Source organism: Trachurus japonicus, chromosome 5 (assembly GCF_045865225.1).
Source record: "Trachurus japonicus isolate A0001 chromosome 5, Traja_1.0".
NCBI classification, from domain to species: Eukaryota; Metazoa; Chordata; class Actinopteri; order Carangiformes; family Carangidae; genus Trachurus; species Trachurus japonicus.
The window spans coordinates 4,137,942-4,161,157 of NC_140911.1; the positions used below are offsets into that span (position 1 = coordinate 4,137,942).

The 23,216-nt window shown below is 43.8% G+C and overlaps 1 protein-coding gene across 2 annotated transcripts in view; it reads left to right on the forward strand.

The window, feature by feature from the left end:
- Window positions 1–23,216, forward strand: part of ripor3 (RIPOR family member 3) — a 55,563-nt gene that overhangs the window by 24,209 nt on the left and 8,138 nt on the right. For both annotated transcript variants that reach the window (XM_085775705.1, XM_085775706.1), the window contains 12 exons: window positions 6,726–6,824; window positions 10,045–10,200; window positions 10,500–10,578; window positions 10,673–10,696; window positions 10,798–10,851; window positions 11,543–11,692; window positions 15,474–15,537; window positions 15,682–15,725; window positions 16,076–16,201; window positions 16,513–16,658; window positions 18,160–18,286; window positions 22,978–23,141. In XM_085775705.1, the coding sequence (XP_085631831.1) occupies window positions 6,727–6,824; window positions 10,045–10,200; window positions 10,500–10,578; window positions 10,673–10,696; window positions 10,798–10,851; window positions 11,543–11,692; window positions 15,474–15,537; window positions 15,682–15,725; window positions 16,076–16,201; window positions 16,513–16,658; window positions 18,160–18,286; window positions 22,978–23,141 (1,232 nt within the window). In that variant the 5' untranslated portion in view covers window position 6,726. The remainder of the gene's footprint in view (window positions 1–6,725; window positions 6,825–10,044; window positions 10,201–10,499; window positions 10,579–10,672; window positions 10,697–10,797; window positions 10,852–11,542; window positions 11,693–15,473; window positions 15,538–15,681; window positions 15,726–16,075; window positions 16,202–16,512; window positions 16,659–18,159; window positions 18,287–22,977; window positions 23,142–23,216) is intronic.

A 23,216-nucleotide genomic window follows, 5' to 3' on the forward strand; every position in this document is an offset into this window, starting at 1 on the left:
GACTTCGAGGCACGATCTGATATCACCAAGTAAACAACAGCCCAGGGCTAACCCTAACTCTAACCCTAAACCTAACCGGTTGGTTATAACAGCGCTCCTGGGCTGTTAATTACTTGGTGATATCAGATCATACGACTTCGAGAGGCAGACAAAAACGCCGTAACGCTACAACAACAGCTTCTGCGACTGGCTTTCTTGGATGTTTTTGTTCCGGGGTCTTACGCCAGCACGGGGGGTGTGGAGCATGCGCACATGCGTTGTCTAGTTAAACTCCGATTAAGGCGTATACATGCCGGGGAAAGTCGAATTCCAATCGCATTATCTGGGTGTCTTAATCAGAGTTGGAGAACTTCGATATTAGTTGGACTAATGCGTTTACATGCACTCTGATGTCCAGTTTTAGTCGGATTAAGGAAATAATTTGGTTTTCTCAAGTGTCATGTAAACGTACTGACTAATGGAGGTGGAGACACTCATGGGGCAAATAATGGAGCCAGTAGCAGATAAATGACGAATATTCTCCACATGTGAAAGTATCTCCAATTGAACTGAAGTACTTAGTTACTTTGACAACAACTGGAAAAACAAAACACTAAACTTCAAATGGACGAATAAAAACTGATGAACCACATCAGACACTGCAGCACATAAACCATCAACTACAGCTGCTATTTTAGGAGTGTGCATGTGTGTGTGCGCGTCCATCCGGAGCAGCATAGTTCTTCACCCTGGAGGGCGTGAGTCATCTCTGACCTCTGACCCCTCCACAATGAGCCAATCACATCTGAGCTGGCGCTAAGCCATAAGTGAGGACGGAGTCAGTGATGATCTAAAACTGCAGCGATATGAAAAACACACTTAACATCAATTTAAACAAAGATAATTAAAAACTCTCCCGCACTCACATACCACAGTTACAGTTACACACACACACACACACACACACACACACACACACACACACACAGTGCTCTTGCTGAAGAATCTCTTTGAGGCGACTATTTACAGCCAATAAGTTTGACACAGACACAGATATGTTCTGTGGGTCGGGCTTCCTGGGAAATTGGACAAAGTCTCAGAGGAGCATTTAATGTAATTAAAGGCGGTCGCCTTAAGAGAGAGAGAGAAAGAGGCAAGGGATAGAGGCAAATAGAAAAGGAAACAAAAACAAGAGGACAGATGGGAAGAACACAAGCAAACAAAAACATGTTTTCACTAACAGAGAGATGCAAGGCGGTCTACAAACACACAGACACACACAGTGACCCATGAGACTGAAGATGTTCAGAGCGTTCCTCAGTCTTTTCTTCTTTTTTTTGTGTTTTACTAAACACACAGAATCACTCAAGCTGTTTCCCATTTGGTCAGTTCACACACACACACACACACACACACACACACACACACACACACACACACACACACACACACACACACACACACACAAAGTAAGTTGTGTTGATATGACATCACAAAGTCACAGAAATCCAGAAAGCTGGTTTTAAGGCTCAGTTTCTAAATACAGGCTGTGTGCATTTCTCTGCAGACTGAGGATTTGATCCTTTCACAGTATTAATTTAGAACCTAGAGCTGCTTTATAATCACACTACACATCCACCTTTATGGAGCTTTAATATCAGCTCCGCCCAGACCTGCTGCAACGCCACATTTCAATATAGACATAAGAATGCAGCAGAATTTTTTTAATGTAGTTTTTTATGTATTTTAAACTATTTATTGCACTCTCCGCACTTTCCTTCTTTCTCTTTTCTTGGATATATTTGTCATCATTACTACTGTATTGTAGTGTATGTATTGTGTATGTACGCATTGCATGTACAAAGCAGCTGTTACGACGCCACTTGCCCAAGACAAATTTCCCTTGCGGGACAAATAAAGTTCATTTTGATTTGATTTGATAGTTTCACATCCATCTTCAGAAATATGAGCAGACACAAAGCTATGACGACGCCATGACAACCGCAACATCTCCTCTACAGTGACCAGCATGTGCCACTAAAGAATGTGTTCATACAAGGAGGCGTGCACGCTTTAAGGGCCCCTGACTGTTCAGGGTTTCCCAGGCTCTCTGGGTTTGAATCCACCCTCACCAGGCGAATGTGGAAGTAGAAACGAGGCTCATTATGTGGAGCTGGAGGAGGAAGATTAACAGTGAGACCAAGGAAGCCACATTTGAAGCTCATGGTCACAGAGCACACACAAGAAGAGAGGAGGGGGGGAGGAAATCAGTTCCTTCTGTCTGTATGTGCGTGTGTGTGTGTGTAAATGTAAACCTTCAAGTGTATTCTGTGTCCACTTTTGTGCAAATGTGTGTACTTGTACGTGTGTGTGTGTGTGTGTTTGTCACCACAGATGATGTACGGGCCCCTCATGAGGGTCTGCTGCATGCGAACATCTTTGTGGCCAGACACACACACATACACACACAGGCCCCAACCTCCCGCCTCTTCACCACATGGGACCCCGTAAATCACTTTCAGGTCAAGGCTAATTTTTTAAGAGCAGATCTCACCCCAGCTTTTCTCCAGACACCACTCAAAAACACTGTGAACACTCACACACACACACACACACACACACACACACACACACACCTCTCCCACCCAGAGTCCATCACTCGAGGAATGTTCCTCCCTCTTCTCACATTTGAATCACATTCCAGACATTATTTATTTTGTCGTCTATGCATCAGTAAAGCCTGTAATTAGATCATTAACTCTCTTATTTACTTTACATCTCATTCACATGTTCTCAGTTGCATTAACTCAACAGCTTCTCAGTCCGTTCTAATCACGGTGAAACAAGAAGACGCAAAGTTTTGAAGCTGCAGCAGCTGCGCTCGGTGACGTCCACACACCTCCGGCCAAACCAGCAGCTAATTAATCACCAGTGAAATCAGCTGGCGGGACACTGCTGGGTTTGCAAGAAATTAAATCTGCACATAAATCGTCAAAATGTCCAGGAATGCAAATAATGATCTTCATGCACAGAGCGAGAGAGAGAGAGAGAGATGGGTGTTAAAGACGGATCGTGTGGAAGACAAATGTAAAAGCTCGTCTGAAGCATCAGTGGAAAGAACTTAAGTGGAGGTTCCAGGCACAGTCGACTTGAACATTTTCCTCTGGTTTAATCACGACCCAAAATCTACAGAGCTTCACTGACCAAGTGAAAAGATTTTCCTAGTTTATTGCACCAGTGCCTCTGGATCTTATTTGTGCCGCCTGGTTTCTGTTGGCTCCGACTCAACACAGTCAAAGAAACATCACAACAACAGACCTTTAAACCAGCACTAAGTAACTTTTCAACCTTCATAAAATATTTTCATAACTTTTGTGATGATACGTCGACTTACAACAAGTTGAATGACTCCTCTGTCATGGCCTGAGGGGGTCTGTATCTCTTTCTCTGGCACTAAGCAGCTTTGAGGAGCATGGTGGGAACCCGGCTCTCACTTAAGTTTCACTTTCACTTTTGCGAGTCACAACAAGGAGGGAACAGGCAAAACGGCACTTTAGCAATGGATTATGTTTGTGTTTTCACTTTGAAATGATCCACTGGAAACAGAAACTTAGTTTTGATGTCTTCTGTTAATTTTAATGCAGGATATTTACAGGGCTTCACGCTAGTGTTCATGGGAAATGGAGTCTTCCTTCAGGCAAAACACTACCGCTTTGGTCCACAGGCGCCGCCAAACTCAACCAAAACTGAAAGTTCTTTAGTACTGCTTTAAATTGAGTCAGAGAAAGTAAAGATGAACAAAACATTAGACTTTGTTCATATTTCACCTCCACTGACGCGGAGAGACGTACACATGTGTCGTTGCACAGTTTCCCAGAAATGAAGGACGAAAGCCATTTTGGATGCTCTCACTTTTGGTTTTATCTCCTAATCAAGTTTTAAGACAGTTTGTGTTGTCTTGTTTGCAACCTGTCCAGAGTGTTACTGGACTCGATTGTGAATAAGGGTCAAAACTAGAACCCATTGGAAAAAAAAACTGTCAACTTCCCTGAAACTAAATCCACTTTAATGAGGATTTGCCTAAAGTCAGACTTGAAAGTCTGAACATTAATTCAGAGAGCTGAAGCCTAGAGCCGAGCATCTCAGGGGAACTGTCTGAAGTCTGGACAGGGAGGGAGCTGGAGACCCAGACTGGTGAAGCTGCCCCAGAGAACGGACTGGAGACTGGGCAGACGGACGAAGGCAGAGACAGAGGCAGGACGTCCCCTGAGGCCGAGCAGAATGGTGACAGAGATGGAGCACCTCGGGAGGTCGAACAGAAGGCCAGCGGAGGAGACTGAGAAGACAAGGGAGGAAGGAAAAAGACTATAGAGCACTGATCGGGGATCAACATCTCTGAGACCAAGACTTCATTCTGGGGCTCTGACCCTAAAATACCCATGGTCTTAAGATCCATGATCAGACCCAAAGGTGATCAACTTTGGGGAGCTAACAGGAGCTAGCTCACTGACTGACTGGAGACTGTTAATATACTGGAGATCAGCATGGTGGAGGTAGTATGGTAAGGAGAGGCATTTCTAAAGCTCACAGACTGATTCCATTTCCATGTTTTCCTATCTTCCATGTTGCAAACTGTTTTCTTGTCTGCAACATCTACTGCATGTCTGTAGCAACCCAAAACGTTATAATGGCCAATAACGTGATCATTTTGGCCATTTTAAATGTAATAAAGCCAATTATGTAATAAAACGTAACAAAATCAAAAAGTTATTACGTTGCTGGCTCAAAGGTTTTATTACATTATTGGCTTTATTACATTTAAAATGATTATGTTATTGGCTGTTATTACATTTAGGGTTGCCAAACACGTTTACCCATCCTGGGTGAGGAATCCCTCCTCTGTTGTTCACTCTGAGGTTTCTTCTGTTTTTTTCCCTGTTAGGGTTTTTTTTAGGAGTTGTTCCTCAGTCAATGTGAGGGTCTAAGGACAGAGGATGTTGTTAAAGCCCTTTGAGACAAACTGTTTGTAAAAATGTGCTATACAAACAAATTTGCCTTGCCTTGGATACAGACAAGAAAGTTAGGAGGAGTTTAAAATCTTCAGTAAAACATTTACTACTATGATGACTGTGGCAATGACTGTCGTCCCGCTTCTGCTCGTCTGTCTTCAGTCAGATTTGACTTCTTCAACCTCTCTTTTTCCCTCAGTCTGTCAACATGTAAACACCGGACATCTCTGTGATCCTAAAACTGGGAGTCACAACATCCAACAACCTCAGCTGCATGTGTGTGTGTGGCCTAGAACCTGATCTGCTGCATTATACGTCTCTGTGTTTACAGTTATTCATTAATTTAATCAGTAACATCTGACCCTCACAACCACATGAGCTGGTGACTCAGCGGTTCAGAGGAACCCCCCCCGCCCCCCACATCCTTCTCAACAAACACAAAGTTCAGAGGAAAAAAGTGTAACATTAAACAAAATCCCAGTTTCTTTTTGCAAACAGGGGAGTGAAGTGTCAATGTGACAGTTAAACAAGACAAACAGATACACGATGTGACTGTAGGAAGCAGCTGAAGCTTCTTACGATCAGAGACGGAGCAGGCAGGGTGGAGACGGGCGGAGGTGGACATCGTCTGTTTGATAGTCGATTACAGCTGCTCAACATGGCCCTCGGCCAAGACAAGACTATGTCAGTCTCTCAGCCGACGCCCCCACCCTCCACCCACCCCTCGTCTGGGTCTGGTCTCTCTTATCATCATTGTTCAGTAGTTAATAATAGTAATGCAGCAGTGTGGCTCATGATGTAAATACATGGAACCACATCAGTGCAGCTCTCGTGGTAACGAACTTCCTGTTGTGACAAACAACAACAATAACACAAACACACACGCATATTAAAAAAACACACACCACAAGCACAGAAAGGAAACACAAAACGTTACATATAATGTAACATACCGGTATGTTATGTTTATTGTAACTAATGCTGCATCAGTCAGATGTAAGTAGCATGGAAATACTTTGAATTGTTTCCCTCCACTGTGTGTGTGTGTGTGTGTGGTACATTAGAAGTGCTTACTTAACTAACTTTGGTTCAGAGTGATCGTCCCTGGTCTCCTCATCCCAGTGTGTTGTGTTATGTGTGGTCGCTAGGCAACCATGTTGGTTCTGGCATCAGGACCACAGAGCGTTTCTGGGTCAAACTCCAAACTGGGTTATTCTAAACCACTTGCACTGGCGGCACATTTCGGTTTAAATCCTCATCGTGGGGGTGTTTAACTGAGCATGGATGGTCTTGGTTCAGCTCGACTGCTGAAGTGCTCATGAGCCAGACGATAAAGTCTGGACCAACTCAGAGTTTTAACTACAGAGAGAACAAACAGGGGGAAGTACGGACCCAGATGTTCACATTCTGCACCTCGTCATCAACACCCGAGCTGCTGAACAAAGACGTCTTGACAGTGACTCTGCTGCACATGCTCCACACTGTGACTATATCTGTCCCGTGTGTGAACCACGATGAGCAGAGGTGTCTGTCTCAAGATCTTTGTTCTTTGTTATGGTCTCTCAGAGACAATGGTGATGATGATGCTGGGGCTCTGTTTCCTGTTTTTGGTTGTCTTGTTGATTAAGTGATGGCATGTATGTGTGGACATATAAGAGGAAAAATGATTAGAATTTTACATCCTTCTCTTCATCAACTCAAATAAACATCTCTCTCTCTCTCTCTCTCTCTCTGCAGGATGTCGGTGAAGCTGCGATTCGACTCTCCTTCCGACGGTGGTCTGGTCCACAGGAGCCGCTCCTTCACCGGGTTCAGCTCTCTGACAGGACGACGACGGTCAGTGACGTAACAAACCGCTCAGGTTTCTTTAAAGGGGACATATTATGGAAATATCACTTCCGGCTCCCAAAATGTAAGAATTGACCAAAAAATCTGTAATTTGCAGACTCCCAAGGTTAAAAACCATGTGGTTTTACGAGCTGCTCCCTCAGTTGTCTGACAATGATGTCATTAGTTTTTGAATTTGCATAATACCACCCCGACCTGTGAGTACCAAGTGGGGCGGGACGAGATGAGAAGTGGCTAATTTGCATTTAAAGGGACAGGCACTGAAACCAGCCGTTCTGAACAGGGCTGTTTTGAGCAGATGAAAAGAGCTGTGATGTTTGATCCTGGGGGTATTTTGACCGAAGCATGTCACAGACATGTCTTTAAGGCCCCGTCCAGACGAATCCGTTTTTTTCGAATCCGAATAAATACTTTATCGGATCGGCCTCGCGTCCACACGAATCCGGCGTTTTCAGGGGGTGAAAACGGTATTTTTTGAAAACGGGTCCCAGAGTGGGAAAATTTGAAAACGCCGCCCCAGCGTTTTCGTCTGGACAGCCAATACGGACTTTTTCTGAAACGATGATCTCATGCCCCCCGCCGCTCTACCTGTAACCTGAGACACACACACACACACCGCTGCAGCAGCTGCACACTGACAGTCTATGGACGTAACAACAACAACGGCCGACTACCGTCAGGTCGCTCAGACGCTGCAGCTGAATCGCGCCTGTTTAATCATCACTGATCATCATATTTACTCTGACACGACGCCTTGTCAACATTTAATCCCATGTTTGAGTTTGAATACAGCGGGGGACTTCTTCTATTGAATTACAGCGGGGACTTCCCGTCTTCTTCAGCTGTCTGTTTATGTGTGGCAGCGCTGCAGCGCCACACACGCTCCACACACGCCTGCAGTATGTAGGTACTACAGCGTTTTGGGTCGTTTTCAGGTGATCCTTGTGGACGCAGATATTTCTGAAAACGATGCCGTGTTTACGGAGATTTTTTTCAAAACGATTAAGAAAAAGATCGGATTCGGTGAAGCCGCGTATTCGTCTGGACGGGGCCTAAGACACCTGGGAACTATTTTAATTTGTGGTAAAGGGGCATAATATGTCTCCTTTAAATGAACTGTTAAGACTTGTTACACCTCTGTCTGACCTCTGACAACACTGTTTCTGTTTCTTAACCGTATCTAAAGCACACAAAGGCAAACTGAAAAATGTAAACTGAAAGGTAACTATGAACCCTGGTCAGGTTTTGCTGCTAGACGACTTCTAGCGGCCGTAGTTATCATGACAGGAACATGGGAAAGTGTAGTGTTGTGTCAACCAAGGTCTTCTACCTGGTATCGCCATTAATGCAAGTCAAAACGTTTTCAATGCCAGAGCGAACTCTGTCTTCTGTCTGAACCAACTAAACAAACAGAGACAGAGAGATAAACTGTCAGGATGAGCAACAGGAAGCTGAGTTGCCTGTGACAGATCGAGACTGTGTGGATCTCTGTTTTTCGTTCTCTGAAACAACAAATGACATAAAATAAAATCTGGTGTTGTTGTTAAAGACAAACAATCAAAACTAAAATGTCTCCTGACGTGTGGAGAGAAATCCCTTCAGCCTCAGACGAGTCAGACAGACAATGAACGCACCGCAGACTTCAAGATTATTTGTGAATGAACAGAGAGAGAGAAAAAATAAAATGTCATGTCAAAAAAAAAAGAGCTGGAATGTACTTCCTGTGTGTGAGAACATGTTTCTACACACACACACACACATATACATTATTCTTCATTAGGGAGCATTGAGGGTGACAAGAACATGACACAACCCAGCCATACACATATCTCTCTCTCACACACACAGTCCATCAGTACAGAAAATGCATTCTTCATCTGAGTAAACGCTGGTGTGAGGAATGTGGACGATAAAACACTGCAGATGTGTGTGTGTGTATGTGTGCGTGGACACAAACACTTGAGGGACGACTTCAGGATCGACGTATGGTCCAAGGTCATTTACCACACATAAACCAAAACAATGTCAGATCATGAACCCGAGTTATTTACCAACACTGGTTTATAATAGACTGGTGGACCACACACACACAAACTAATGTCAGGCATAACATCTGTAACGTTTTTCAGATGTCCTTAAACACCTCACAAGCAGGAAATAGGTAGAGGTGACTACACCGACATCTTCATTGCCCCACTAAGCGGTGTGTGTGTATACAAATCCCCAGTTTCTCTCTGGGAGTGAAATCTATGTTGGATAATCTCAATCAGTACGTTTACATGCAGAGCTTAATCGAGCTATGCTCAAAAGTCAAGTTGGACTTCTGTCCTTGTCTCAATATACATGCAACTGAGAAAATCGAATAACTGACGGGGTCCGCCCCCTCATGCGGCGTCACCCGTTGCTTCAGCGGGTTAATACGCCTCCTGTCCTGTTGACTTTTCTGTCACCTCGTAAAAAACTGAATATAAACAACTTATAAGCTTAATAATAAATTCTCAACTGCAGTTCCCGACCAGACGCACCAGTCTGGGCCGGATGCGCGCTGAGAATAGGATACGGGCTTCCTTTTTCCTTTCTCTCTCTCTCTCTTTTTTTAAAATAAAACACTCTTGCTGGTGGCGCTGTGTGAAATGCATTGAATCGGCGCTGATGTTGGGTTTTTTTCTTTACTTTGCCGGGTTCGGGCAGCTTCTCTGCTCCACTTTGTGCGGTTGTGGAGCATGCACACATGCATTGTCCAGTTATACTCCGACTAAAGTGTATCATGACGGAGAAAATCGAATTCCAATCGCATTATCTGGGTGTCAGTTCTCAACTCCGATTTTTATTTATTTATTTATTTATTTGGTTCATTTCGGGCATGTCAATTAGTCATCATCATCACACATCATCTTAATCCAATAATACAATACACATGACCGAAAGGGAAAGCGGGAGAAGCAAAAGCTTATCTAGTCCCGCCCCCAATACTCACATATTCATTTTTTCTGCATGTTACATTTTTGACATAACATTCTTCCAGTATTTTCAAAATTTAACAATTTGACATAACATTTTTTTTTTTTTTGACAGATTTCAGTCGGACTAAGGTGTTTACATGCACTTCAGTTGTCCAGTTATAGTCGGATTAAGGCAATAATTCGGTTTTTTCAAGTGTCATGTAAACGTACTGTATGATAACAATCTCTGTATTCATCTTTTTCAGACCGTCCTCTGCCCGTAACTCGCTCCGCTCCAAAGCCATCACAGGAGGAAAATCTCCCAGGGTGCACCTGTCTCCCAGCAGAGGGGGAGGGGGTATCTGGTCTATGCAGCCAGACCAGGTGGACAGGGTTTTTCAGGCGTTACGCAAAGGACTCAAGTACGTACTGAACACCAGTCTGATCCTGTGCCAGTGCCACAGAGTAAAAATACTCTATTTACAAGTATCAACAAGTACTGTTCAGAAGTACTACTAACTACTACCGGATAAGCACTTAGCTAGTTTAGTCCAGGGGGTTGGGCCTTGTATCAATTTGCACATCTTGCGCATCTTTGTTGTTTGTTGTGGAGGTGAAATATCGAAGAAAAAAAAACTGTTAAATTAAACTCTGAGAAGCTGAGAGGGGAAATGTTTCTTTTGTAAAACTGCTAAAAAAAGACACACAAAAATGTGTGCAGGGAGTACCTGGAGGGTCACCAGGTGGAGATGGATTTCCTGTCGTCACAGCAAAGAGAGACCAAGAGGAACTCCAGACTGGTGAGGACAGACTCAATGTGTATGTGTGTGTCAATTCAAGATATATATGTCAGTATGTATGATGATGACTGTGACGCCTCCTCTGTGTTTCCAGGCCTTCCTCTACGATCTGGAGAAGGTAGGACCTGTGCACCACAGCTGATCCACTGTTCTTTCATATAGATCAATATATAATGTTATAAACCAAAACTAAAAACTGTCTCAACGTTGTTCTCACAGGAGATCAGGGCTCTGGAGCGATACATAAGACGACTAGAATTTCAAATCAGCAAGGTAAAAGTCTACGCACACAAAAAAAAACCAACTTGAAACGATTTGGTGGATGAGTGTGAACCCAACCATTCACAGTATTTCTTGTCATTCACCTTGGCTCAATTCTCAAGTGAGAAAAAAGGTTTTCAAAATCTGTGAATAATTAGTTTGTTTTGTTTCAAATGGGAATACCTAATCCATATAAGTGAATTGCATTGTTCTGGTGCACGGGAGCAAGAATGTGTACACAAATCTGTACAAAAATCACCTACATGTGTCTCACTGATCAAAACCGATCAGTTGATTGTCAGAAAAAAATGCCAAATTGCTTATAAACACTCCCATAGTCTGAGCATCACATGCAAAACAATCCATTCAATTATCAAAATGTGTTACATAGGCTACATAACATGAAGAGTTTGTGATGTCTGCTAAATTAGTGATTTGATTTTGCTTTTTATGTCATTCATAATCATGATATAATTGTGTGAATATGATAATTGATGAAAAACATCTTTACATTACATTACAAAACAACTTACATACGAAAAGAAAACATAGGAGGGTTTTGATGAACCATGGAAATGTTGTGATTAGATTTAGATTAAAAAAAACTATAAACTGTAATCCACATGTTTTAGTGTGAATTTGGACTTTTTCTGTGAGGTGTGGTGGATATTGTTTTGTTATGGTCTTACTGATAACCCTGCAGGTGGAGGAGCTGTATGAGACGTACTGCATCCAGTGGAGGCTGTGTCAGGGGGCGGTCAACATGAAGAGAGCCTACTCGCTGTCCCCGTCCACCAGAGCCTCCAGGGACAGTCTGCTGGAGCTCAACCGCAACCACAGACACAGCCTGCAGGTACGGCACAGGACGCAGCGTGTGTCCGCGGGACTTTACGTGTGATGTTAAAGAGCCAACGTGTTACCATCAACATATATTTATGAGTCCTTTCAAGTCCGTTTCACATCAATAGGTTTTAAATGTTGACGTTCACAAATCGAACACACTACATGTTTTATTCTTTTTTTTTTTTTTTTTTTTTGCCTTTATTTGATAGTGATGACAGTAGAGATAGACAGGAAATGGGGAGGCAGAGAGAGGGGGAATGACACGCAGGAAAGGTCTGCCCGACGCGACGCGACGGCCACTGCGCCACGCACCGCCCCTACATGTTTTATTCTATCTGCTGTTGCTGCTTTAAAGTGGACCGTGAATCGGTGCTGTAGCTAAGCATGTGTGCAGCAGACCGACGTCACAGACGGACGAAACATAACTAAACACAGTCAGTCACACATAAAATCCTCATCTGTGTGATGAATGCACAACTTCCTGTTTGTGGCACTGCCTCAGAGATTTTATGTTTCAACAGCTTCAGCAACTCAGGAAAGTTCATAAACACCAGTAAGAAAATTGTGCTTACTTTCTATTTTTAAGTCATTTGATGGATTTTAGTCATCAAAAATAACTTTGTTTATAACTGCTGGTATTTTCATGTCACATCTGCTCAGCAGATGAATTCACTGAACACTGAATAACTTTCTGCTGCAGGTCAGAGGTAAAAAAAGATTGTTGGTATTTTTCTTGCTGCTAAAAACTTCCAGAGCCTCAAAGTTGCATGGCAACGTTTGGCTTTTATCAAGTGTTTGTTAGTGTGAATGAAAGAGAGGAGGAACTGCAGTTGACTGCTGTCGCCAGCAAGACAAACATTTTTTTCTCTGCCCATGGCTGCTTTACCTACGGCTTATTTTATTTACCTGTAGGTCAGAGACGCCGCCTGTGAGGGGGCGGAGCATTTAGAACTCCAGTGGTTGGTTTTTAAGGACCTGCTGCCATATTTAGAGTTTCTTGCTGCTACACAGGACTACAATGTCAAAAACATAAAATTAAAAGAAAAAAAAAATCTTTTGAATGTCGTTTGAATATTCACAAGCATATGCATTAAAAAATATTAACACATCATTAACTAAAGGGAAGGATTGTTTAGCTTTAGTTCTGGTGACAAACACAGAGATCTTTGTTTATCCTGAATTCAGATTGTCATTCAGTGTCTTTACTGTCAACACAGAAACACCTGGTCCGTTATTTCAACAAACAAATGTCAAAGTGATTATACAAAATAAATAATGAATAATACTATTTGAAGAAGGTCACTGGTAGATGTGTAAGAGCAGAACTGAACTGTGTTTCGATCTCTAGCCCTTTTCTGGTCTCATCAACTGAATGATATGTTCCGATGAAAATCATCAAAAAGTAAAAATTTAAAAAGATAGAAAAGACAGAAAAACATGAAAAGATATTTTGTTATTTTGATAATAAGAGTAAAACATGCCATAATGATAAAAACCACTGAAGACAGAACACAAAGAATGATCTTAAAACTGATCCATCAAACAGGAGAAAACCTTCCACATACTGGACAGTGAATAATGACAAAAACATCCTGGACAGGCCGAACGATGAAGAACGAAACGTAGCATTTTATACACAGAGCAGAAACTCTGTGTCATACTGTGTGTGAACTGGGACACGGCCACTGAGACGTCTGGACAAAGATCCAGACAAACAGTTGGATTAAAAACGATCGGAGAGAGAAAACAGCTGCGCTGGAAGAAGCTCTCTGACAGAGATGAATGGATCTGCTCCGAGATGCTTGTCTGTGATTGAAAAATGTCCTCGAGCTGGACGTGGGCACACTACTTGTCCATCGTCTCCAAATTCGCCCCCGACAGCGGTAATGAAGAGATCTGGTGTGATTGATGGGCGCAGTGTGACCGTGTGTTTGCAGCCGCAGGCTACGAGTCATTAACAGACAACTGAAGACTCATTCACAGACTCCGTCTCTCTTTCTTTCTGTTGTTTATTATCACTGCTGCTTATTATTTATACAACATTTATTCTCGTCCTCTCTTTCCATCTTCTTCTTTCCTAACCCTAACCCTAAACTATTCACACGGTCACTTCCTCTTTCAGTGTAGAAATCTGTCTTTGACTGATTAACCAGTTTCCTCCTCAGACGTTTTTCTCTCTCACACAGAAACACACATGTGCTATAACACACGCTAACAGATACGTTTTTGTCATATATGACATAGTGTATGTCCATTCAGGAAGAAGCAGAGAGCCTTTGTCAGAGAGGTCACCACCTCCACCCCCAACACTGGCCTCTGTGTGTCTCAGCAGCCACACACACACACACACACACACACACACACACTTTTACACATGCACAGTCAAGCACCATTTCTAACTACTCCTGCTCACTGAGGAAACTACTCCGGATATGGATGAGAAATGTATGAATGTATCATTGTACGCAGAGTTATCTAGCAATTCATTTGTGTATGGGCCTGAATGCAGTTTGCAGATCAATATTTAACTTATTAGTTGACAATTTATGTTATGTTAATGACAGACCCGTGTTTCAGACCAAACACTCTATGTAAGTGATTGCTGACGGAAGATATAACTATTTAAGACTTATATTAACACAAATATATCACTTACTTCTGCTTTAAATGACACTAATAGGCTGTGGTAGTTTAAGAGGTTAATTTTGTACGGTTACTACAGTACTGAGTGTTTACGAAATCCTACACCACAATAATATTTTGAAATATATACAGTTTAATTTGTTACATGTGGACCATAGGTAGTGAGTGCCTTTGGACAATGTTCTCTATTATAATTTTTGTCTGTGTTGAAGTAAACATAGGGATGAATAACAACATCAGTGAGATGAGAAAACAAAACTTGACCAGAGATAATTGCACAAAATCTCAGATCAGCGTTTACACTGAGAGGAGTTGACGGCTCAGGAAGCACAGCAGCGATCGGCTTCTCCTCCGTCTCCATAGTGTCAACGGTAGAGTTAGCTCAATGCCAGGAGGAGGCTACATGACGCATCTCACCGCTTTAGGCTGGTTCGGCGTCTCACTGCATCAGAGAAGCTGCCATCACGGATCACTGGCCGGTGTGTTTATGAAGAACGAGTTACAGACACAGAGTCAGACTGTAGCGGGAGGAGGACCGACAATCACCCACACACAGTGCAGACAAACACAATGTAAACAACACCTGTCTCCATCCCAACAGGCTGCACTTTAATGAGCTCAGTGTTGGTGGTCCTCATCATGCGGGCAGACACTGAACGTATCACAGCCTCTTTAAGACTCATCAATCGGCTCTTTGTTTCTCAGTTTGGTCGTCTGCTCGACACAAACGGCTCCACCTGCTGTTCTTTGTCATAATCAAGTTTTGTTTTTTGTTTTTATCAGGAATAGTTTTGGGGGAATAATCATAACCTTTACTTTCATCTCATTAAAAATAAAGACTAAGAGAAATTATTTCCTGTAATTTCAGAAGGACAGTGTTTGTTTGAATGTCTGTAGCATCTGAAGTTACATCATACGATTAAAAAAAATGTTGTCCTGTAAATCAGCCAGGGTAAGAAATATCAATTTTCACATGTGACACTAACCTTGCCATTAAATCAAAACCTAAACAGCGCTAAGTCCAGAAAAAACACAGTTCTTTATCACCTTTAAATACTGAGACACAAAAATGTCTGACAACAATAGGAGGAGTTAAGATTTATCTTTTCTGACTAAATTTCCACATTAACCCAGTTTCTCCTCGACAGGACATGTCTGTGATGGAGGGGGAGTTAGAAATCCTCCTCGGAGAGCTGCACATCAAAATGAAAGGTACACACACACACACACACACACACACACACACACACACACACACACATACACATAGACACACACACACACACACTCCTAAAGCAGGTTACATGTGATCAGTGACTCATCGTCCAAACATCTAAGTTGTGTTTTCACCCACAGGTCTGATTGGCTTCGCTCGACTCTGCCCTGGAGACCAGTATGAGGTCAGATTTTTCTCCTCAGCAAAAACATTTATAAAACAGTGGAAGACGCTCCAGAAAGTGAAATAAGCAAATTTTCAATTGATAACGTGAACTAAATACACAGACTATGATACTTAAGCCTTGTTTATGTCACCTGAACAAACTGTGACTCGAACTAAAGACGAGAAAAGTAAACCTGGAGTATCTCGCCATGTGTCACAAAAGGCCAAAGTTCAGATGTTTCCTTTCCTTCTGACAACAGACCAACACACTTCCTATGTTTAAACTGAGGGACTCACCTGCTGCTTGAGTTGTTAGGGCGAGTCGTTGGTTGGTGATGTCATGTCTTGATGATGATGTCACATGAGCAGGTGGTGGTGCGACTGGGCCGTCAGCGCTGGAGGATCAGAGGAAGGATCGAATCAGACGACACGCAGACCTGGGACCAGGAGGAGATGGTCTTCCTGCCGCATATACACCACAACTTTGAGATCAAGGTTAACACACACACACACACACACACACACACACACACACACACACACACACACACAATCAATAAAAAGAAATGTAATCATCAAATAATAAATATGTCAAGGGTCACCTTACATAAGTGTAGATGTATGTAAGGTAATGTGTGTAATAGCACACAGTGTGTTTCCATATCACTGTTTTTCATGTAAACCTGAACCGCTTTGACACATTAATACTTAAATAGAAAATAAAGGTGTTTACATGTTAATCCATACTGTATATAACAGTAATGGGATGTCTGCAGGTATCTCACCTGTCAAATCCTCTCTCTTAGGTGACGGAGGCAAAGGGCTTAGGTTGGTTGCTGGTTGGCATGGTAACGTGTGCAAGTGCAGACTTCTTCGTGGCGAGGTCTCAGCTGATGCAGGTGGACATCACAGAGCTGGGAACCATCAAACTGCAGCTGGAGGTCACCTGGAAGTAAGAACACACACACATCTCACACACACACACACACACACACACACACACACACAGACACGCTCCAATCAACAGAACAACATGATTTCCTGCTCTAAGGACAGGACCAGATGAGGAGTGAAGTCAGGGGACAGGACAGTAATTGAGTGTATAGGTGCGGACAGCTGAGTGAGAACAAACATGAGAACATCCTCTGTGAATTTTTGTCCTGACCTCAGACCTGCGGCCTCTCGTTCTGCTGCAGATATCGTATTAATGATGAATCACATGACTGACAGGTGCAGCTGGTTCACACAGGCTTCAGATCAGAGAGCGATACAAAACCTTCTCCTGTTCTTCTTTTCCCATCATGCTCTCTCTATATATATATATCATTTCATTACATTCTGAAATGTCAGCCTGTCACTTCGACACATGTCCTCAGCAGAAACACAACACAGAACAAACAACAACAACATGTGATGTGTTGGGTTACTTTGGATTCAGTGTCTGTGGTTCATCTTTTCCTCAGCCTCTGCCTTGCACCTCTAACCTAAGCCAGCTGCCGCAGAGCTGATTGAATACAGAGCATACATCACACACATACAGTACACATACATACTGTATATATACACACGTACACACTGCGCTGTGCCCTTTGCACCGTGACAGATCACATTTCAGGCTTTAGTGCAGCCAGGTGGAGGACATTTCATGGATTCTATCCAGAGAGATGGAAAATTGAAGTCACACAGTCACACCTAGAAAACAAAAACTCTGCAGAGGCCGTGCACATTCACACAACACACACACACACACATCTCTGTGGAGCCTCTTCCACTGGTTTTCACATCATGAAAAGACTGAGTTTAGAAACAGTGAAAGTACAACTGTGTGGCAGCAGGAGGAGATGAAAATGTGCTGGTTTAAACATCAGACTGATGGGAGGAGAAAATGTGGACCAATCTGGCAAAAGCGGTTGATAAAGAGGATACATGCTATGACAACCAGCCAACCAACCAAAGGCCCAACATGTGAGTTCACAGACATGGTAAAAAAAAATGGTGATTTATGCACTGATTATTACGTGTAAACAAAGGTTGGTAAAGTGAGGAGAGGTGAAGGGGCAGAATCAAAACTATGAGAAATGTCTGTAAACTCTCACATGAAACAAACTGCAAATAGCTTGAAAAAAAAAGCTATAACAAAGTGCTGGTGTAAAAGCGAGTCAACTAATGGATGGACAGAGTGAAGGAAATGTGTTTAATGGATGACTTTCTCTCTCAGATTAAATATGATAATATTATCAACAGAGGAGCCCCCATGTTTTTTCTGTTTTTTTCCCCTTGACAGCTTGTGGTCAACTTGTTTTCCCTTAAATTGAAAATACTAAATAAATAGTTTCAAAAAAGAAACATCTGCAAATATTCAACACCAGATACTTTACAATGGTGTGGGACAGTTGTGACATTTTGTATATTTGTGTGTGACATACAGCATCTGTGTGTGTTTCCACCTTCAGTCCTTTTGACAGTGCTGAGAAGATGAGGCCTCTGTCCGTCAGCAAGCAGTCGGTGTCCAGCAGAAAGAGCTCAGTTTACAGCTGGACGGCACCGAACACCCCCTCCTTCACAGAGAAGTACTTCATAGTGAGTGCGCATACACACACGAATACACACACCACAGGGAAAGACCGACAGAGAGAGATGGAAAGACTGTGTGTTTGTAGCAGCAGAGTTCATCACAGGTCACAAACATCACACATCTACATATTCATAGGGTGTGAATTGTATTATGATCATGGGAGGGTCAAGTGTATCTCTATGGACAAAGGAGGCCAACAGACCTGTGCAGCACAGACACTGCAAACTGATGTGTTGGCCACACATGTAATTTAAAATTGTTTAATTATCTGACCAGGTGAAACTGCTTAAGTCCTCAGTGAAATCAAAGAGGGTGTGTAATATAAAAACTAATGTCAAACCAACATACACTTGAAATACATCCTATCTAATTATAAGATAATTTTCCACTGTCTCGCACTGAGCATCGGTGTTTGTTAACATTAGATTAAATGTGACATTTCAGTGTTTCCCCGAGGTTTAGTGATCTGAGCAGAGTCATTTTCTGTGGCTACTGGCTAGCCAGCTGGAGATATCCTCATTTAATATGATGTCAATATTATTTGTAACGTTAGCTAACTTAATATAATGCATTTTATATTGGTAATGAAATTAAAAGACACATTACAAGCACTGGTAATGCTAGCTAATATCAGTTAGCTAAATCCACAGGTAGAAACTATGCAACATTAGCCAAGGTGCGTTGTCATGTAGGCTAATGTGCTTTAGTAAAAGAAAGCTAGCTTACATAAATTAGCTAAACTCTAACTTTAGGCTAAAGGTATAAACACAGTTTTACTAAACTGTAAATTATGGGGAAATGTTAAAAATAAATAAATAAATAAAAAACTAGTTAAAATCAGTAAGCTATGAAATTTAAAGCTGAGAGTAAAACTCAGTCCCTCCAGGAATTCGCGATGTTGCGATCGCAACAATTAACGCAAATTCAGCAAATCCCCGCGAATTTTTGCGATCTTGCAATTTTGTACAATCACCGCAACTTTTCCGCAAATTGGACCAATTGTCGGTGCTTTCCGCGAGTTACACAGCAGCAGAGAGTGAGTCTGGACGGAGCGGTGGTTGAAAGTGAGTCCACGGAGGAGCAGCGTGGCTGGGCTGACGGCAAGAAACTTGATGAGTAAAGGAACACAAGCTGAGTTGAACGTGTTGAGTGTGTTAGTTGTCTTGGTTGACCGCCCGATGCTGTGTCAACCCCGCAGCACTCGCCGAGGGGGAATCAGGGCCGGAGCGGAGCAGCCGGCGGCCAGGTGCCCCTTCCCCCATCATCCTAAAGGGCCTTTCACACCGAACGCGGTATGCGCTGCGCCCACCGCGAGGTACAGCGCAGACAGGCGCAGAGCAGGGCGGCAGCGCTCACACATATAGCGCAGGTTGCTCAGCGACCGAACAAACAAAACAGGATTTGGGGGGGTATATGCAAAGATATGTTCGCCAGGAGCTACAAAACGACCGCTTCCAGGTGAACTTTAGCGTCAGGCTGAGCAGGGAGCAGTTTAACAGCCTGTTAGAGAGAGTTGGTCTGATCCTCAGGAGGATGACAACTCACTTCATGCATCCCGTCACTTTAACTGAACGTCTGGCCGTTTGTTTTCACTCTGCAAGCGGCTGATTTTGTTTCAGACTCCACTACATCCTCTCCTATTGGACGCGCCGAGATGTCGTCACAGCGCGCTGCGCCCAGATGAAACATTTTTTAATTCGGGCGCAGCGCGCCACCGCGGCACGCGCCCACCTCACGTGCCGCTCAGCTCGGCGCAGAGCCGTTCGCCGGTGCACCGCGGTAGCACGTACACAATGAATGGGTTTGCTGCTGCCTTCCGCCGCCTGCCGCGTTCGGTGTGAAAGGCCCTTAAGGCCCTGGGCCCTGGACTTGAGTCCCCTCCATAGACTGTAAAAAGAATGGACGTAGCGTCCGTGACGTCACCCATTGGTTTTGGGGAGTCATTTTTGTGACTCAAATATGGCGGCCTGAACAGCGCCATGTTGGATTGGCCGAGAACCCGCCCACTGGCCTCGAAGCAGCTGTCCACGGAGCTGCTTGGACCTGTCACTCAACGTTTTCACCATAGACTGTAAAAAGAATGGACGTAGCACCCGTGACGTCACCCATTGGTTTGGGGGAGTCTGTTTTGTGCCGCTACTACGGGGGTTTGAACCGCGCCATGTTGGATTCTACTTGCCATATTTGGAGCGGCCTCGAAGCAGGCCTCGAAGCAGTGGTCTCCGGACCTGTCACTCAACGTTCCCGCGCCCTAATTGGCCAGAACTTTAAACCTAATAACAGTAAAACGGTAGAGTTTAAAAAAAATTCACCCCCCTCAGAGTGTGTGCGGGGGTAGAAACGGTTGAGACCAAAAAAATAAGATGTAGGCTACCAGGCTGTAAATATGTTTTTTTAAGCTGTAAAATCGGCTATTTTAACATGGGGCTCAGTTGGAGTTGCTCCCTTCTGGAGCCAGCCCCCAGCGACAGCCGAGGGGATTGCAGTTTTTTGAACGCGGAAGTGAGCTTCACTTCTCAGAACGACAACTGCCCCCTTGGTTTCCACGCCCTAATTGGCCAGAGTTTTGACGGCGGCGACAACACAGCAGAACAATCCTGCCTAGGAGCTATCAAAAGTCTCTTGAAATATCAAACAAAGAAGAGAACTATGGACTGTGGAAGCTTGAATGGCCAAAATACATAAGTTATCATGACGTGAACATGTTGCGGTGTAAAAAAAAAAAAAAAAAAAAAAAAAGACCGTTGATTCGGTGGAAACCCGGCTTAACGGGCGGGGGCGGGGCCCCCCCGCCTCGCGGGGGCTGCGGGGGTATACTTTACGGCCCAGCTTTTAACATGTTTATTGAGGATGTAAAGTCGGCTATTTTAACATGGGGGTCTATGGGGAATGCTCCCTTCTGACACCAGCCCCCAGAGGAAGCCGGGGGGATTGCAGTTTTTTGAACGCGGAAGTGAGCTTCACTTCTCAGACCGACAACTGCCCCCTTGGTCCCCTCTGGTCCCCTCTGGTCCCCTCCGTGTTCTGTGCGTGTGACGTCACTGGGGGGCACTCACATCCAATCCGAGGGTCTGATTTGGTTGGCCTGCCTTGGCTCCGAGTGAGGAGTGGTCGGTGAGAAAACATAAGGGGAGCAGAATATAGACATGGGGCACAGGAGTAGCAAACAAACAAAAAACTATAACTCATGAACAAATAAACATAGAAACTTATGAACAATCCAGTTTTCTGAGGCTCCACTTTTCGTTCTTTCCTAAGGTTTGCAAATTGCAGATCAGAGGTCTGCTGAGTGCTGATTCTGAAAAATGTGCATAAAATGGGCAGTGAAATCCTCAAATAAAATGTATTAATCAAGTTGTGTCTGTGCAACACTTTCAGCATGAGGACAGAGGTAGACTACAGAGTGAAACAGGCAGAAAGGGCCTTTCACACCGAACGCGGTATGCGCTGCGCCCACCGCGAGGTACAGCGCAGACAGGCGCAGAGCAGGGCGGCAGCGCGTACACATATGGCGCGAGTTGCTGAGCAACCGAACAAACAAGACAGGATTTGGGGGGGTATATGCAAAGATATGTTCGCCAGGAGCTACAAAACGACCGCTTCCAGGTGAACTTTAGCGTCAGGCTGAGCAGGGAGCAGTTTAACAGCCTGTTAGAGAGAGTTGGTGTGATCCTCAGGAGGATGACAACTCACCCCATCCCGTCACTTTAACTGAACGTCTGGTCGTTTGTTTTCTCTCTGCAAGCGGCTGATTTTTTTTCAGACTCCACTACATCCTCTCCTATTGGACGCACCGAGATGTCGTCACAGCGCGCTGCGCTCAGATTAAACATTTTTTAATTCGGCTTGTTGTTCGTTTTGTCCATTGTTCAATTGTTGTAATGATTTGAAAAATAAATTGAAGGAAAAAAAAAAAAAAAAAAAAAAGTTCAAATAACCAATCACAAGACAAAAAAAAAAAAAAAAACATAAAAAAAAAACATTTTTTAATTCGGGCGCAGCGCGCCGCCGCGGCATGCGCCCACCTCGCGTGCCGCTCAGCTCGGCGCAGAGCCGTTCGCCGGTGCGCCGCGGTAGCACATACACAATGAATGGGTTTGCTGCCGCCTTCCGCCGCCTGCCGCGTTCGGTGTGAAAGGCCCTGAAGAGGTGTTAGAAAAATACATACAACACCTAGATTCTCAGCACACAATGCACATGTACATTTTTATTGGTGAAACTCTTAAAGCAGAAGTAAGCGAGCCAGTGGTTTTGGCTAACTTTCTGTCAGCGGATGGAGTTAGCAGTCCCCGCCCTCGTCCCTACGTCACCACATTCACGCGCATCCCTTGGCTGCACACACAGAGAGGACCGCCCCTTTATCCCGTTCTCTCTCCTCATTGGATAAAGGTTGTAGGATACAAGGAAAGTTTTCTCCTCGGCTTACAGCAGAGCAGAGTGACTGACAGACCCGTGTTTCAGACCAAACACTCTATATAAGTGATTGCTGTCGGAAGATATAACTATTTAAGACTTATATTAACACAAATATTCCACTTACTTCTGCTTTAACTGCTCTTAAATCTTTATAGACCATATTTCCATCGGTCTAATCACCTTAATCTATCTCTTTGCATCTAACTGTGAAAGGAGGGCATTGTGTTTCTTGTGCTGTGAGCTGCAGTGACTCTAAAGTCTGATTTTGTGTCCTCTGCAGTCGATGGTGCGTGACCTGAAGGATGGAGAAGGTTCCCTCCCGTCTCTGGTGCCTAAAAGTCGTCACAACAGAGGAGGCGTGTCCCTGCTCAGCTACCTGTCCGACCCCTCACACACCTCTGTTACAACAATCCCACACAGCCCCAGAAGCCTCTACACCCCGAGGTATGACATGTAGGACGTTTAAGCAAAGATTGATTTGATTTGATTTGATTTGATTTGATTTTAAACAGTGGCCAC